At 36.3% G+C, this 18,272-nt stretch overlaps 1 protein-coding gene across 3 annotated transcripts in view; it reads left to right on the forward strand.

Moving 5' to 3' along the window:
* Nucleotides 1–18,070, forward strand: part of CCDC141 (coiled-coil domain containing 141) — a 135,920-nt gene extending 117,850 nt beyond the window's left edge. For all 3 annotated transcript variants that reach the window (XM_087708414.1, XM_087708422.1, XM_087708428.1), the window contains 4 exons: nt 4,480–4,652; nt 17,366–17,520; nt 17,609–17,738; nt 17,821–18,070. In XM_087708414.1, the coding sequence (XP_087564540.1) occupies nt 4,480–4,652; nt 17,366–17,520; nt 17,609–17,738; nt 17,821–17,858 (496 nt within the window). In that variant the 3' untranslated portion in view covers nt 17,859–18,070. The remainder of the gene's footprint in view (nt 1–4,479; nt 4,653–17,365; nt 17,521–17,608; nt 17,739–17,820) is intronic.
* Nucleotides 18,071–18,272: the final 202 nt, after the last annotated feature.

Here is an 18,272-nt window from a genome sequence, read left to right on the forward strand (position 1 = left end):
TAATTACAGCACATTCATATTTACTGCTATTTCTGGCTATAACTCTAAATCCAGAAAGGTTAAGAATTTATATAAGGAGTCCTAGGGAATGAAAAGAATCCCAATCAAGCTTTGATTTTAAAAAGGAAGAGTTTAGAGCAGAAAAAAAAGGCCCATGTTGCAAATTAAGTTTAGAAAACTAATGAGTCAAGCAATAAAATCAGTTGAACCTCCAATCATCACCTCTTCCATGGTGCTCAAATGATAAAGCTGGTAACTCAAATAATTCCACATGAGCAGAGTTTCAAAGGGGTTTTTTCTTACTATTGTAAATAGTTGGGATATAATTTAACAAAATAAAAACTGATGATCTGTCAGGGAGTTTTATAATGCTGGCAAGAGCTGCAGAAATCTAACCCATTTTACATTCTATTCTGGGCCTCACTTTTATCAGATTTTTGCCTCGTATTTTGTTCAGAGCCTATTTTTCGCCACAGTAGCCACCTTATAAAAGAGATTGGCAGGAGAAAAAGTGACTGGTCCAAAGTTGCACGGGGAAAACTGCCCTGGCTGAAGGTGGAATAGAACCTGTGTCTTCTCACTCCAAAACCTGTATGTTGACTTCTACACCACTCTGACACTAGTTTAATGTTTCTGATCTTTCTTTTGAAGGGTAAGCTACAAAGATATGACACACAGTTTGAAAGGGTCTGGTAGGCTTGCTCACCCTTGTTGGGGTGCAGCTTTTCTAATTTCCAACCCAACGTCAAATCGTACAATGGCTAGATCAGTGTTTCTCAACCTTGACGACTTTTAAGTTCTGTGGACTTCAACTCCCAGAATCCCCCAGCCAGCTAAGCATAGCTGGCTGGGGGATTCTGGGAGTTGAAGTCCACAGAACTTAAAAGTCACCAAGGTTGAGAAACACTGGGCTAGATTATAGGATATCTCTAGCCAAGAAATTCAAGAATGAAGAGAAAGTGACAGATCTTTATGGATTAAGCCTAATGTAGAACTTAGTAAATTCATGGTAGAGTGGAAGTGAAGAGAAGTCAATAAGTTCCAGATTGATTCTAAATTCATCTCATATGGGTGGTTATTTTCCTTCACCTTTCCAGAGTTGCCTCTTTTTTGCTATAATTTTTGATTTTTTTTTCAATCATCATATTCTATCCTATATGTGCTAAATCAGAAAGAAAGCAGAATTTGAAAGAGAAAAACATTTTCTTCATGAGTATCTATAACAAATCTGAAAGCAACTAACACATTTGATAAAATTTGCTAACAATTAAAAGATTTTTTTAAAAAAAAACTGTCATTACAGCTTGCCTGAATCACTAATCCAATTCTTTCATTCTTTCATTCTTTCCTTTTAAAATACCTTATCACTTTCTCTTTGGATCATTAATGCTCCCAACCTAAATATTTCATTTGACACAAAATGCTATTACAGCTTGTCCAACTTCTTAAGAAAATTAACTTTTTACAATTAAACAATCTCTGAAGTAAACCGAGTATTATAAAAACAATTTATAAAGAAACCTTCTTAATAAAAAAAAAAAAGAAATGTCTCAGTAAAAATTTGTTATGTTCTAATATTGGTGATCATTGAAGGAATTTTTTTCTTTTCTTTTTAACAATAACAAAATGAAAGCAATCTTGTATTTAAAGGGCATTAATAAATACCAGTAAACTATTATGTAGAAAACTAGTAGGAGCCGGGTCATAAAGGAATGACTAGCCTTAGACTGACAAAAGGTAGTGGATACCAGATTTTCATCTTTTTTGCCCCACTTCTTGATGCTTGGAATGAAAAGAATCAGCTAGGAAATTGTAAAGGTTGGACAGTAATCTTATATTGCCTCTGTAGGTATAGGAAGAGAGAGAGGGAGAGAGGGAGGGAGGGAGAGAGATGATAGATAGATAGATAGATAGATAGATAGATAGATAGATAGATAGATAGATAGATAGGTAGGTAGGTAGGTAGGTAGGTAGGTAGGTAGGTAGGTAGGTAGATGATAGATAGATAGATAGATAGATAGATAGATAGATAGATAGATAGATAGATAGATATAACAATAGCACATAGACTTATATCAGAGGTGGGTTCCTACCAGTTCGCACCAGTTCGGTAGAACCGGTTCGTCAAATCTACTGAACAGGTTAGAAGAGGTTCCACCATGGACCCAGAGAGCAGGCCACATCTACAGAAGAGCTTCCAAAATTTTTTGAAACCCACCACTGACTTATATACCATTTTATAATACTTTACAGCCCTCTCTAAGCAGTTTACAGAGTCAGCATATTTCCCCTAACAATTTGGGTCCCCATTTTACCCACCTCGGAAGGTTAGAAGGCTGAGTCAGCCTTGAGCCTGGTGAGATTTGAACTGCCAAATTGCAAGCAGCTGCTAGTCAGCAGAAGTAGTCTACAGTACTGCATTCTAACCACTGTGCCACTGTGGTTCATAGGTAGATAGATAGATGATGATAGACAGGCAGACAACCAATCAAATTATATCCTGACTTTAGCAATACAAGGGAATTTTCTTCTACTGTATTGATGGCAAACATTTGGCAGTAATCAATCTTTCCCTGTAGAAAATAATAATATTGTTTTAATGGAGAAAAATAAAACAAGCATTTGTATTTGATTACATGCTTGGTTGCCCATTTCTTGACTGTAAAATGTTCTAATGATAAGAAGAGTTGGTAGTCTCCCTCCCTCCCTCTCCCTCCCCTCCTTCCCTCTCTCTCTTTATTTGCTACTATCCCTATTCCATTCTATGGCTATTCATCTGGTACTTTTCAACTTTGGTGCCAAGTGGCATTTTCTATGTGCATTTTAGGAAATTAGTTAAAATGATACTTGTTAACAGTAAGAAAACTAGCAGATAGACCTTTGCGATATAACTGGCTCTACAGTTCAAAAATCTGCTTATTATGCTCCATAAGATACTACTTGCAAAGGCCAAATGAGGGTCAAAAATCAAAGAATTTGTCTGTGGTTTTATTGATTCCGTCATCAGTAGTGGAACGAGACATACATATAGAGCAGGACTGTGCTAAGGGACCAAAATTCATTACAGTGAAACAATTTGGGTTTTCTGATTTGCTTAACTAAAATGAAGATGTCACCTAATTCACCATGAGAATGCTGTTTGTGTGACCCTAAAGCCAGAGGTGGTATTCAGCCAGTTCTGACAGGTTCTGGGGATCCGGTGGTGGAAATTTTGAGTAGTTTGGAGAACCGGCAAATAGACTGACCCCATCCTCGCTGCTTCCCAGCCTCCTAGATGATCTTCTTTTGTTACCCTAAACAGGGGAATGGAGCTGGAAAGCAGGTTAGTGGGGTGGGGAGGGAATTGGGATTTTGCAGTGTCCTTCCCCTGCCATGCCCGCAAAGCCCCACCCCACTCACAAATTCACACCCACAGAACCAGTAGTAAAAAAATTTGAACCCCACCACTGCCTAAACCCTTGGGCATGATAGTGCCCAGGAGAAGATCCTTTCAGTCTTTTTTTCCAGTGCTGGCCAAGAGCTTCGATACTGAAAGCTTTTGTATTCTCCATAGCAAGTGCCAAAGTTACCCAAGTGCTTTGGGATTGCCTACAGTGTGCACCAGAGTTCTTAGACAGTATGTCCTGGAGGAGGTGAGCTAGCAGTATTGTCCTCCCACTTATTCTAGTATTTGCTAACCTAAGAAATAAGAGCCATGGTGACACAGTGGTTAGAATGCAGTACTGCAGGCTAACTCACTGCTTACTCCAGGAGTTTGATACTGAGCGGCTCAGGGTTGACTCAGCCTTCCATCCTTCCGATGTGGGTAAAAAGAGGACCCAGATTGTTGGGGGCAACAGGCTGACTCTGTAAACTGCTTAGAGAGGGCTGTAAAGTAGTGTGAAGTGGTATATAAGCCTAAGTGCTATTGTTATTGCTACGCTCTTTTCCTTCAAAACAGCCATGAGACAACCCATGTGGACATTGCTCCGTTTTACTAATAGGTACAAACTTAAATAAAAATTTCTAGCAGGGGTTTTTTTTTGTTGCCTTTATTGAAAATTGTATGAATTTAAGATCCATTTGGTCCTCACTTGCAACAATAAATCAACAATGATAGCAGTTAATTTCATGGGATATATTTACAGGAGAAAACCAAGAAAACTTTTGGTATGAATATTTTTCCAAACACAGTATTTCAACCTCTGGCCTAGTTCTACTGTAGTCAAATAAAGGCTACATGAAGATCTATTTCTAAAGAATATTTCAGTTTTTAGGGCATTATTTTATTTGTTTCCTGCTCCTAACACTTTTCTTGTATTTCTTTAACCACAAATCTTCTTTCTTTTCAATATGATGTGGTGGGAAGCTACGATTATCAATGGTTTCTACTCTTAACCTACTTTCATATTCCATAAGACTTTGCCTGACATCGCAGATTATCATTGCTTCATCCAACATTCATATTAACCTGATTTGAAACCTGACTCTCTACTCCAGGTACAAGAAGGGCCAGAGAGTGATGGGAGATGAGCACATAAAGCTCTTACACCGGGACACACAATATACATTGTTCATTGAGAAGGTGTATGATTCAGATGCTGGACTGTATGTGGTTCGGGCTAAAAATTCTAGCGGCACAGTGTCCTCCAGTGCTGTCCTCCGTGTGAAAGGTAACTGGCCATCTATAAAACGAGTAGACTGGATAACCCTTTGTGCTTTCTACTTGATTGCATCACTCGCCCACTGGTTGTTCACTTAGCACAGCCAACTGACTTCACTGAACTTTAACACTCACCAAAGGAGTCAACAGCAAGCAGCCATATTTTGAGGCACCTCACTTCACCTTTGACACTCTTGCTTATCGGTCACGCTGAATGTAGTGCTTTTGATATTCCTGTTCCAGGCATACTAAAGGAAGTTGTCGTTTAGTCTACAGTACAGTGGTATAATGCAAAGAAATATGTACGCATGGGGGAGGAATGTTCTTTATTAGATAATGAAGATGATTGTATGACTATAAATATACCTCTAAAGATTATGAGAAAATATGTCACTGGACTATGATTGACCTGTGTAACACAATATGCTTGCTTCATTCTATATACAGCTTACAAATATATTGTTTTGATGCTATTTTGTGAAAAAGCAATAGAGAGAGAAAGAGAATCTTTTTGTACATTATACACACACACACACGAGCACCATTTCTATAGAAGGTCACTATTAAAGCTGAAGGAATAGTAGCTTAGAGCCACTAAAAGTACAAACCTATATGTGAACATTTAGTCTACCTATGCTTAATTCAACTTAGTTCCATTTAGGATTGCAATCACAACACTTATTGTTTTAAGAATTCAGAAACTTCAAACAATTTAGGGTGAGAAAAATGAGAAGTATTTGTTTCAAATGAGTGAAAAGTTTAAAAAAACATGTAATAGGCACAAGGCAAATAATAGAAATAATTTTAAATTGTTAAAATAATGAAAAATTAACAACAGTAAAAATAGTATTAGAGTCTAAACTAGTTTTTATTTTTTAAATGTGATAAAAGAAGTAGCATTGTATTTTTTCCACTCCAATGGATGTAACAAATTTGATTCTTCAACTTATTGTGAGTTTTGACAAAGGGAAGAAAAAAAAACAGTGGTCTTTAAGGAGTGATTTGTCTTATAAATTCTCACTTTATTCAAATGACAGTATTCATAATGAATTCTTGCCATTATTAAAAAAATACACGTATATTGCAGTTCTGTCATTTAAAGCATGGTTGACAACAATGTATATTTAATTAGAAATTGACTTTTCTATAACAATTGTTCTATGAAATATGGGTAAGAAAAAAGGTACAGAAATCTTTTGGAACAAATTTGCAAAATGGAAAGAAATCTTGCAGTACGCAGTAGAAGACTATATACTGTAAATGGTGAGGATATGATGCTATAAAGAAGGCTTCCATCAGATTTTCTATAGTGCTGTAAAAGTAAATATTTTACAGTTTTAGTTCATCAGATTAGTTATTCAGTAGTCTTGTAAAAGTTCAACTTTTTCTGGGTTGTGAAGTGAAAACTGGCTGATCCAGAGAGGAAAGTTAGGCTAGCTCAAGGAATAGAAAATATTTTCCAGGTCATGTGTAACATTTTCTTTAAATGCAGTCTGTTCATGAAAAATGAATGTATGAAGGTTTATGTCCAATGAAATGCTTCTTTTGGGACTGGTTACAAAAACCCAGAATTGCGCATTGAATTTAAAAAAAGAGGCCCATTTTGCTTTTTCTACTCTATTAATAGTTCCTATCCTAAAAAGAGAACTAAGGTTTACTCACCATAAAGGATTACTAAACTCCCAGACTGAGATAAAATTAATATGCTCAGGTTTTATGAAGTTAAGGGGACAAATTAATCACTTATGACAGGACATAAAGTGCATTTGAATGTCTCTGAACAACAGCTATAGATACTTTCTTTCAGTAATGTCTTAATTTGCAGGACTTGTGTTTTTCCAATCTTTGAGACACTGTGTTATGGTCTGCTGGTGGCCTGCGGAGCTGGCAGTAGAGTAGGATAGTGAGGAGGTTCGGGAGTCAATATTGGGGTCTGGGAAAGGCTCGGATGAGGGCTCTACATCAGAGGCAGAGAGAGGGGCAGGGCTATCTGGTAGTTATGTACTGCCTCTGGAGCCTCCTGAGTCTAAGTGAGGCAGAAGAACAGTGTGAACCTGTTCCCAGTGTGTGCATGAGTAGAGCTGCCAGAAGGCAAGAACAATTTTAAAAAAGGGGCAACTTGGGAGTAAGGCTTGGAGATGATTGGCCCCTCCCATAAGACATTAAAGAGGAGCAAACAGAGGTGAGCCTTTGCAGGAAGCAATTAGTTCATCTAGTCGGTTCAAGCTCTGAGAAGTCCTATTTGACTCTGTGCTATGTTTGGCCTTGCAAAACCAATTGGCAATTAGGTCTCTGGCAGCGTTTCAAGGGAAATAAAGGTGGGTGCTTAATAACATTACCCTGAAAGACTGTGGCACCTCAAGCAGACATCTGTCAGACTCTTCATATACTGGTCATTACAGGCTGTGAATGACCATAATTCACAGCTGTATAAATAAAAGAGGAGTTTTGGGACTAAGATTATGATTTATGCTTTCTCGGGAAACCTAGGTCAGAACACTGATCTAATGCTATCATCACATGCCATTTTAAAACAAAGGCTTAAGTGAGCCCACGTGTAAGAGATTGGAATCTATTACTACCTTTTCGGTAATATTAAATGGCTGTTGCAAACCTATGTGTTCAATGAATGGATCTTGGAGTTCCCACCAACATGTCTTTTTGAGGTACATTATGGAATGAAAGAAGGACAAGCTTAACAATAACATATGAAGCTGAAGTTTCAAGCCAAGAAATTATGTTGCTTTCAGTGACCCTTGAGGTATCCTAGATGGTTGGCATGCACTGGTGATAACATTATATAATGATTTAGTTCAGTTATTCATAGTAAAAGCTTTCTCTGGGGGATGGCTAGTACTTTTTTGCCTACATATTTGTGGCTTATCAAACAAATAAATAAAGAAACAAACAAACCAAGAGAGTTAGTAAGTGTTTAGATTTTTTTGTCTGATTAAGCGCACATCTTGAAACAAAACTAAGTTTTGAAACACCCGTTGCTGTTCATTTTCACATAAAAACAGTGAGACCATATCTCTGTTCTGTATTAACTGTATTTCTGCCTGTCCTTTTAAAGATGGCTGTAGTTGAATGCTTTGGAGGGGAAGATTGTTTTATGGGATCCAGATGCCCCATTGTGGCAAACTAAAATAGTACCAAGTTGAACCAAATGAGAATAGAAAATAGATACAAAGAGCAAAAGGGAGCTTGGTTTGATTGAAGGCCATTTTTAAAAAAATATTGATGTTTTAGGTGAGTAAATTGCCCATTTAGGAAAAATGCAAGAGTTGGATGATGTAATTCTACATTTGTTTTTTTTTCCCCTTCTCGTGGTTTGGATGGAGATCTTTTAGAGATCTTGCTTCTGTTTTGCTTTCCATCTTGGCAACTTTGTGGAATTTATTTTATCAACTGACACACTAGTTTTTAAAACAAGGCAGGTTTGTGGGCTGGAGACCCATTGGCCACTTTTTCTCCAACCTGATGTCTCTCTCTGATGGGAGCTGAATGGGAGCTTCCTTTGCTTTATTCTGAGAACCAGGCGGGTAAGAATGGAGACCAGGCAGGTTGTGAAGTAACAACAACCTTTGTTTGAGCTAACAGGTAACAGCTAACAAGTGAAACAACTCAGTAACTGGCAACAGGGAACTCTCCGTCTGACAGTTCTTTATATAGCAGCTGTCAGACAGGCAGATCAATGGTGGGGCTGCGTTCTCCCACCAAGCGGCTGTCACTCTTCAGCCAGTAAGAGGTGCCTCCTAGAAGGCACATTCCTGTATCTTCAGCATAACTTCGAGGACGTTACAGCCTTCTGAAATCCTAAAGAGAAAAGAATGCTTCGGTGCAGGAAGGTGTTAATATTCCTGCTTAATGGTCACTGAAGTTAATCCAATCTTTTATTTGAAAGCAGGAAGACTAAACTTGTTGGGCTCCTAACATGAAGGCAGATCAGTGAGGAACATCTTTCCCAGTGCTTGAAAAAAAATGGCAAATGATGGACAGACTAACCCTGAAGTCAGTGATATATAAGACTTCATGAATGAATTCTGACCAGCCGTTTACTGGTTTTAATCATTTTTAATTTTATTTATAAACGTTTGCTTTTGTTGTTCGAATGTGTCAGCTGCTTAGAATCATGTAGGTGCAATAAAATTGAAATAGATGGAAAACCAAAAAAAATAGAAATTAAAAATGCATGCTTGTGTAGATTAAGTCAATGGCAAGTTGCAGGCTGTTTCCATTGCACTGCATGTAACAAAACTCTATATCACTTTTTATGTAATATATCAATAGGACAAATTTCTTTGGGATTTTTATTTATTTATTCAGGTCCCTTAGGTCCCAGTCTCTCTATATTCATGAAATTAACAGAAGAAGTAAATCATGATGTTAATATTTGCATTCAGTCCTAGAAACAAGGCTCTGCTCTTTTCAAAATAGTTTTTCCATTGCTAAATTCATATATGTAAGTAATGAGATTCAAATCAATCTCCTTTGCTCTTGTATGAAGAATTTTCTTCTCCATCTTTCCTTTTCCTTTTTTTTTAATTGGGAAAGCTATACTTGTTCAGTTGTAAAATCAGTCTTTAAAAAAAACTCTGTTTTTATTAGACTACTAAATCTGAGATGCAATATTTTGGATGAATACTAGACAGTATTCATCTGAAATATTAGGAAATGGTCACTGAGCAGGGTTTTGTAGCCTGGATGTGGTATCCTACCTTCATTCCCAATTGTGTCCCTTTTCCTTTCTCTATTAAAATATATTAAAAAATTACAAAGGCCAAAACATGCCCTTGGTGCACACATCACACTAAGCTGTAACGTTATTTGCCTGTTTCCAGTTTGTTTGATGTATAGATCTATCAGTTATGGTTATTTGATATGTGTAGACCTGGCTACAAGCATTTGTTCAAGAAATTATAATGTTATCTGTAAATGTAGCTGATGAATTTCTATGCTAAGAAAAACTTTATCTGCTGAATTTTAATCCAGTTTCCAAGCAAACCTAAACCCAGCCAGAACATGAAATTCTGAACATAGCCAATAGAAAAGGCCACTTGTTAATTTTGTTACAATTTTGTTAGCTTTATATTCTATGAATTTGTGTACGCAGGAGCTTAAATTTATGTACATACCGTGTTTCTCCGTGTTTCTCTTATTTTCTTTTGACCCCTGAAATAAGTGCTTGGCTTTATTTTTGGGGAGGTTTTATTATTTTTGAGGTGCAGGAGGCAGTGAGCGGGATCACCTCATGGCTGCTGCTATGTTGCAATATCTTTTGGGGAGGGCTTATTTTCAGGGGAGGCCTTATTTTGCGCATGCGCTCAAAAGCCCAATTGGGCTTATTATCTGGGGAGGTCTTATTTTCAGGGAAATAGGGTAGTATTTCTTTCTTCATTTTTTTCCCCAAAAACTTGGAATTTACCTATCCTGGGAGGTATGTTGCAATGAGACGGAGTGACTGAATCAAAGTCATTCCATGAATTTTCACAAGACAGGATATTTTACCCAATGTTTCAACTGCTAGACACTAGTCTTGTTTTGTATGGAAGAGAATCCAGATTCAAACCCAGCATTTCCAAATGCCTACAAAATATGTTCTGACTTGGAACTACTTGCCCAAAATTTTGGTCTAAAAAATTCTAGTGAATTGTATTTATTGGAAATAAAATGTTATTATTCTCATCCTACCTACCTACCTAATGGGACTATTTTCCTTACAGTTAAGATGAGATATGGTACTCAGAAATGATGCCTCTTGTCTCCTTTAAACTTTGATGTTGGAACCTTTGCATATTTAGTTAGATTGCCAGGTGACCATTTGGTGGTTCCAGGTATAGGAACTGAATACTAACTGCAGGTAGTATTTTAATCCTTTTAACAATTATTTAAAGAACTTTACCTACTATGGAGAATGGTATAGCAATTTGGTAAGCAATTCTGAATATACAATATGTTAGAATAAATCTAAAAACCTGCCCATTATCCAAAGAACTATGTAAAAGAGGATTTGTTTACTGTCTGTTTTTACTGAATGTGTGGGATAATTATTCCTGGGGAAATATGCTGCTTGGTAGAAGCAAATATCTCAAGTGGTAGAGAAAAAAAGAGAACCTGAAATGATGGATCAAAATGCTTAAGAGTCTGTGGATAAAGATAAATGTGAATGAAAATAAACATGGCTTCAAGACTGATATAAATTTTGAGAGTTTTGCCTATTTTAATTGGGCTTTGCAAATAGGTTGGCATGTTAATGATAACTTTTGTATGGAACAGTAAAATAAAAAGATTTATCTCTTAAAGTTTTAGCTTTTATATAATAACGGTGATTTCAGTTTTCCAGATTGTCTTCTGTATCATTGACTGTATTTGTTAATTTCAGTAACAACAACAGGAGGAATTTGGTGATATTTCAGCACTTAAGGTGATTAGACATATTGGGGTATTATTGGACCAGAAACTAAAATTCTTGTTTGAATTCTCTTGAAAAATTGATTATCTGGAACAAATCCTTTAAAAAGTGGTAGGTAAAACTTTAATTTGTAGAGCACAATTTCAAAATTGGATTGTCATCATTAATTTGGTTATTACTGACATATTTTATGACTTTAAAATACTTTTTAAAGGGAATGTAAATTACCTAAGGCATCTAAATGGAGATTATTGTATTCTTTGCTTCATTAGGAAGTTTTAGGACTCTGTGGAACTGTAGTAAGCATTGGAAAAGATTTTTATACAAGCTAAATCAAGAAAATTATCAACAAAATTTAAAGATTAGAAAAATAACGTTGGATTACATATAAATAATGTTTTACACAGAATTAGAGTACTCTGTATTTTAAAATCTCAATCATTCCAGGAACACTACAGTTCTTTTTTATTATTTAACCATAGACTAATGTAACACAAAAGTGTTTTTTTGGTTCATTGGGCGCTCCAAAATATATTTTTAAAAGGTTGGTTATCATTTGTCCTCTGTTAAACATACTGAATAATACATAGGTAAATGGAAAGAAAAGATTGTACATACGAATCCAGGTAATTTGGAACCACATTTTAATTTGTTTAAACAATTTAATTTGTTTGAAAATTCAGTTGTAATTTTTTTGAAACAGAAACCCTGTTTCTGTCTGGATAGTATTGTGCCTTTATTTCTCAATCCCATGAAATGTGACTAAGATGGCTGAATGGAAAATAGGATAAGCTATTAGCGTTGTCACCATTTGACTCCTCCTCCTGAAAAGGATACATTTTCTACCCTTTTAACAGTGGTCTGGGAGAGGATTGCAGCAGCTGGAGCAAGCCTCTTTTTCATGTTTTCATCCTCATTGTCCCTTTGGTTGCAAAATATTGCATTTTATGGCTGCATTCTTGGCTATATTGATTTATTTCTTATTTAATTCCTTCTTGTTCATACGGGTTTTATGTAAGCAACTTCGCAAACCTAATTGAATGAAAATTAGAGTAAAGTACTTAGCATAAAGATGGAGCAAGGCAAACTCAACTGGGAAGGGAAGGCAAACTCATCATTGAAATGGAGTTGGGAGTAAAAAAAAAGATTTACACTTCTTGAGCTACATATCACCCCCTTATTTTCAATCTAGTCAACTGCTGTGATGTTTTCTGATTGGTCTATATAAGACTATTCTTGTTGCCAAACAAGGGCAATCTTGTACCAGGGAAAGAAAAGGCAGAAAATTCATGGTTTTGCCTGGTTTCCCCAGTGCCTAATGTACGTTTTTCTTCAGGTAAGTGCCTACTCAACAAATATGTGCAATTTCTTTTTAGAAAACAAAGCTAGTTTCCAGTAATCAGCAAAATTTCCAAGTTGGAAAAAAGAACTGTCAAACTGAGCAGTGTTCATTTTTCTCCAAAGCCAAGCCAGAAAGTTATCTTTCTGCATAATTTTGAGAACGCTTTGTTTATAGCTTCCCTCTTGGGAAGGTAAATGATTTTTAATCTTAAACCATGCTATATAAATCTCAAAATTAGTTGGTTAATCTTTCATACATTGTACTTGTAAAAATATTAGTTACTCAATGTTTCAAGGGTAGATAAATTGAAGATGATGAGAAAGCAACTCTACATTTAATAACATTCATTTTGGGGTTTTGGAATCTCCCAGAAGGAAAATGGATCGAAATAAATCACAATCTGATATTTTGTATCTTCTTCAACAAAGCTAACACATATGCAATAACTTCAGGAATTAGAAATAATATAAAATAATGAGAAGAGAGACCTTATAGAGGAAATAGACCTCAATCTTAATTTCCAAGTAATGGAGGAATGAAAGAAAAATGGGTCCCTTAAGTCCAGGCTGATTGATCTTCCTACAGTCAATTGATGACAGTTCTGCCATACCTTGAAATATTTATCATGCCAATTTTTTAAAACAAATATAAATCATTTTGCAATATTTTTACTTAAAGTAAAAGAAGGCTCAACCTGTCTCTGTATAGGCCAGGATTACGTACTAATATAAGGTTAGTGTCGACTCTTAGTGAGCACATAAATATTTATTTAATATCAAATTTAGAGGCTACCCATCTCAGACACAGAATTACTCATATTTTCTCTATGATGATCTATCCCTAACTTATTCTTTCATGTCTTCCAAAGGTGCACTCATTGCACTGTAACTAAGTTTGCCTTGTTTCTGATCATCCTTTTCCTCCATTTTATTCCCCCTTTTCTAGCATTAGAGCCTTTTCCTGACAACTAGGTCCTTTCATAATGTGTCTGTACAATAATTTGAGACAGCAATACCACAGTTGGAATATTATATCCAGTTCTGGTTGCCACAATATAAAAAGGATGTTGAGGTTCTAGAAAGAGTGCAGAGAAGAGCAACAAAGATGATTAGGGGACGGGAGGCTAAAACATATGAAGAACTGTTGCAGGAATTAGGTACGTTGAATGAAAAGAAGGACTAGGGTGACATGATAGCAGTGTTCCAATATCTCAAGGGTTGCCATAAAGGAGTCAACCTATTCTCCAAAAGACAGGACAAAAACAATGGATGGAAACTAATCAAGGAGAGAAGCAATCTAGAACTAAGGAGAAATTTCCTGGCAGTTAGAACAATTAAGCATTGGAATGGTTTGCCTTCAGAACTTGTGAGTCCTCTGTCACTGGAGGGTTTTAAAGAGCTTGGACAACCACTTGTCTGAAATGTTATAGGATCTCCTGCTTGAATGGGTTATTAGAGTAGAAGACCTCCAAAGTCCCTTCCAACTCTGATATTCTGTGAATGTTGAGTATTTGTGCCTCAAGCGAAAACTCTGGGATGATTTATTTGATGATCCATCTGCTTGTTTTTTTCCCGCTCTCCATGGTATTCTCAGAAGTGTTTAGAAGAATATAGGATTACTTCTACAGATTATGCCAACATATGTTATATTTATACCAGGATTAACATATGCCTAACAAGATTCTTTGTGATTTTATGTGAACAGACTTTACTGCAAATCTTAAGTGAAAAGCCCTCATGGGTAAATAGAGTCTGAAATAGAAATCATAAGAAAATATCTCACTCTACACAGATGTGTAAACTATGGAGCTGCTTCAGTTGTATTGTTTCCATGACAAAGTGCCTATTTTATAATAATTTCTGTTAGACTTTTACTAAGAAGAGGGTCTGTTTCTATGCAATTTCAAATCTGCCAACTAAAAAGAAAAATAAAGTATTATAAAGAAATTGTTTCCCCCCTGTAAACCTCCATCTAAAGAAGAAGCCTATGCTGGGGAAAATCTCATTTGAACAATATTTTTGCATTTATAACAGAGAGATGGGAAGTCCTGTATGCCACTCATTTTCTTTTAGAGAATGTAAGAAGCTTTCCTCTCTCAATTCCATGGTTTCAAGTTTCTTGCAAATCTTTGCTCTTAATCTCTCTGCAATTCCTACAACCCATCTGAGTCTCTTTGCCCTTGATTATTTGATATCTTCGGTTATCAAAGTATTCCCCTCCAGTACAGCATAAATGCACAACTAAGGAACTAAACAAAACAGAAAAACTGAGTGCCATAAATCAACAAATCAAAGGCTCTTGATTCTCTCCGGTACCACTGTTGATAATGATATGGTGCCTCAGGAAGGAGATAAGAAGTCTTAATTTGGTTAAAGTTCTTTTTTTCTTCTTCTTCTTCAAATTAGCAGGGAATTGAACTAATAGTAGTTGTCTCCCTCCCCTTTTGCTCATAAAGTATCTATTTGTGGGGGAATCTGTCAGGAGAATTACATTTCCTCAACTCTTTATATAATCACTTAATCCAAGACTAAAAATGGCTTTATCCTTAAGGAGCAATGATCCGTGCCATATTGCTTAACCACACCTGATTTATTTTTGTGTAAGTGGGATTGCTAAAGTTTAAAAAAAAGTAACTTGTTAAGCATTGTATACCAGCCTCCTTTTTTCTCTATTTTTAACACAATTCTGTATAATTGCAGCACTATAATACAACACCAAAGACCTGTGCACTAACTCTGTTATTTGTTTATTTAGAACTCCCATAGCAAAAATCCAGATGGTAAGAGTTTTCTATACCTATTTCAAATGATGGCTAGTTGATGGAAAAAGCTTTATGCTTGCCTTTGCAACTCTCTAACTCTCATCTGGATTTTTGCAGCACAGGCATGGAGAGTCAAAATTTGCTTCCAATAATTTGTGCCACAAGGCAAACAGGAACATTTTCTTGTGGGAAGATTTTTATGCAGGTTTACAGATAAATATAATTTTAAATCAGTGTTTTTCAAACCTGGCGATTTTTAAGATATGTGGATCTTAACTCCCAGAAATACCCAGCTAGCATTCAAAGAGTTGAAATCTACAGATCTTAATTGCCAAGTTTGAAAACGCTGGCCTAGAGTCCCTGTCAGCTTTGCTGTGTAAGACAGAATTACAACCTGAGTTGCCCCAGTGGGATCAAGTACTTTATGCTCTGTAGTTTTGTAAGGTTTAGTTCATCTACAAAACAACCTCAGAAAGTGACTGGGGCTTTAAAAGCACCGCTAGCATGTGAACATAGCTTTTCAGATGAATTGTTGATATGAATACTATACCTACACAGATCCCATACTGTTCTATTTCTTCTAAAATCTTTGCTGCAGCTTATGAAAGACTCCAAAGATGTAGCATCATTTAGGCTAATCTCTCTGTTTATTGCATGAACCCAAATTAAAGCATCCTCACCAGGATTCAGCCTCTGCTCAAATGCATCAATAATTGCTTTCAATTTGGGTCCTATAATTAAGGTTTTCCATAGCATTTGATCAAGATGTATTTGCTAGCAAACAGCTTATTTTATTTTGTTTGTTTTTATTTCATGTCCTATCCTCTTGCACTTGAAATGAAGTCTTGATCTTTTAGACAGAGTCCCTTCTCCCCCTTCAGGACTTAAGGGTCATAGTATCCCACCCCCCACCCCCTGGATTTCTTCATTTCTTCTTAAGGCTCAACGTGATTCATCTTCTCAGTTTTCCCCCTAGTTCTAGTGCCCTTACAAACAATCATCTTTTTTTAAACTAATTTTTATTAAATGGGTTTGTTTTTGCAAAGTAAAAGCATCAAAATTTAAAGAAAAAAAGAAAGGAAGGAAAGAAAGAAAGAAAAGTAAAAGGAAATAATAAGTAAATTGGAAAGAAATGAAGGGAAAAAATAGAAAAACCAGAAAAAATATAGAGAGGAGCAGCTTCCAATCTTCTTTACAGCAGTTATAAATGCATTTTATTTATTTTTTTGTCTAAAGTTACGTTATGCTCCCTTCCCTCCATATTCTATCTTTTGCTAATCAGCAAACTCCTAAATCACACATTCATATTCCCCCCTGTTTTCAGCAAAAGATCTATAAAGGGTTACTAGCAAATGTACTTATTGTCTTAGCCATAATCAAACAAGTTCCCATCTTTGCAAATTTGCTCATTTTCACTAACCATTCCTTTATTGTAAATATTTCAGAGTCTTTCCACATAATCCTTTTTTTTAAAGTACACAACTCTAAGTTTACATTTGAAATGTAAACGTCATGCTTGGGGGCTTAAAGTGCTCAGAGCAGTGTGGGGATCTCTACACTGTAACTGAAGCACCTGCAGAGATCCAGTGCTCAGTCAGAAAGTATCTTTCTTGGTCAATCAGGGAGGGGAGATTTCTCAGCAAATCCAAGCTTGGTAATCAAGCGTCTCTTGCAAATCTCTTCCCATAAAACACATTTCTTCTCATTGCTGCTTAGAAACAGCAGTAGATTCCCCATCTTGCCTCACGCAGGCCTTATGACTGAAATAGATCTAAATGCAGGGTGAGAAATCGGCAGTGGGATTTACAGCTTAGTCTTCTGTGCTCAGGGATCTGTTTCAGCCTCGGAACGTGGCCTCACTTTCCAACTCTTTGATCATTTTTGTTACTGTTCTCCAGTTGCACTAATACTTTCCAGAACTTTATACAGCACTCGAAATAAGGTTTGGCCAATGCAGAATAGAATGGAACGATTACTTTCTGTAACTTAGAAACTTTTTTTTTAATTGGTGTACCCTCAGTTTTAACAGTCCCATTCTGTTGCATGGTCATACTCACCTTGCAATCCAGTTTAACACCACATTTGTTGCATGTGACTCAGTTTCCTATCAATCGCTTCTCTGTGGTGTCTAGCTTAATTTCCTTAGCTGAATGTCATTATTTTAGGTGCAATGTATTTGCTTTCTTTGTGTCTCTCTTCCTTTGTCAGTACAAGGAAAACAACCCAACTTCATAAACAAATTTGGACACCTGATTCTGCAAGAAGGTGATGATTTAGATCTACACTGTACAATACACGGAGAGCCAAGGCCAAATGTCATTTGGACAAAAGATGGCATCAGAATGGCAGCAAGGGAAATAAGTGTATGTTTAAACGTTTCCTTTGGGAACAGTGGCTTATGCCTTTCATTTCAGCGCTAATCTCTTTTCATATTTCTTTTTTTTTTTTCAGATTGAGAAATTAGGGGACATCTACTACCTTGTAAAAAGAAACGCCGTTGTTGCCGATACTGGAAAATATATGTGTCTTGCCACTAATGAATTAGGGGAGGCACACTGCTCAGCTTTTATCAGAGTAATAGGTAACTGAAGTTAACCATATTAGTATAATAAATGAGGAAGACCTTGTTCCCCGTGCTATCTGACACTTCCATTTCGTTTCAGAGAAAAATAAAAGTGACATATCCTCAATGCAAGACTAAATCAAATCAAGAGAAAGGCCATTTGCTGAAGAAAACAATGAGGACTGCCACACCCTCACCAGTACGAGGTCAAGATTGACATTGCTTGAGAGGTCAAATCAAAGCAAAAAAAAAAAACATTCCAAAAGGTAACTTCAGTTTAAGCTCTTTCTGCTTTCGGAAGCACAGGAACAGCCCCTCGAGTGTTTTCTTTATAAAGCTTTCTGACGGTTGTCTTCTTTTCATATTGTGTGTTTTTTTTTCATCAACAAAGCAGCTAACCTTCAGACATTAACCATGAGGCAAAGGGCCACAAGCAGACTCAGGTTTTCAAACTCACCACACTGCCTCTCCCAAAGAGGCAATACTGAAAGCAGAGGAACCCTTTAAGTGATTGCAATTTATGAAGTAAAGATTATACCTGGTAAGGAAATT

This window comes from Thamnophis sirtalis, unplaced genomic scaffold, assembly GCF_051295495.1.
Source record: "Thamnophis sirtalis isolate CommonGarterSnake01/CBP01778 unplaced genomic scaffold, rThaSir2_p1.2 scaffold_1, whole genome shotgun sequence".
Taxonomy (NCBI): domain Eukaryota; kingdom Metazoa; phylum Chordata; class Lepidosauria; order Squamata; family Natricidae; genus Thamnophis; species Thamnophis sirtalis.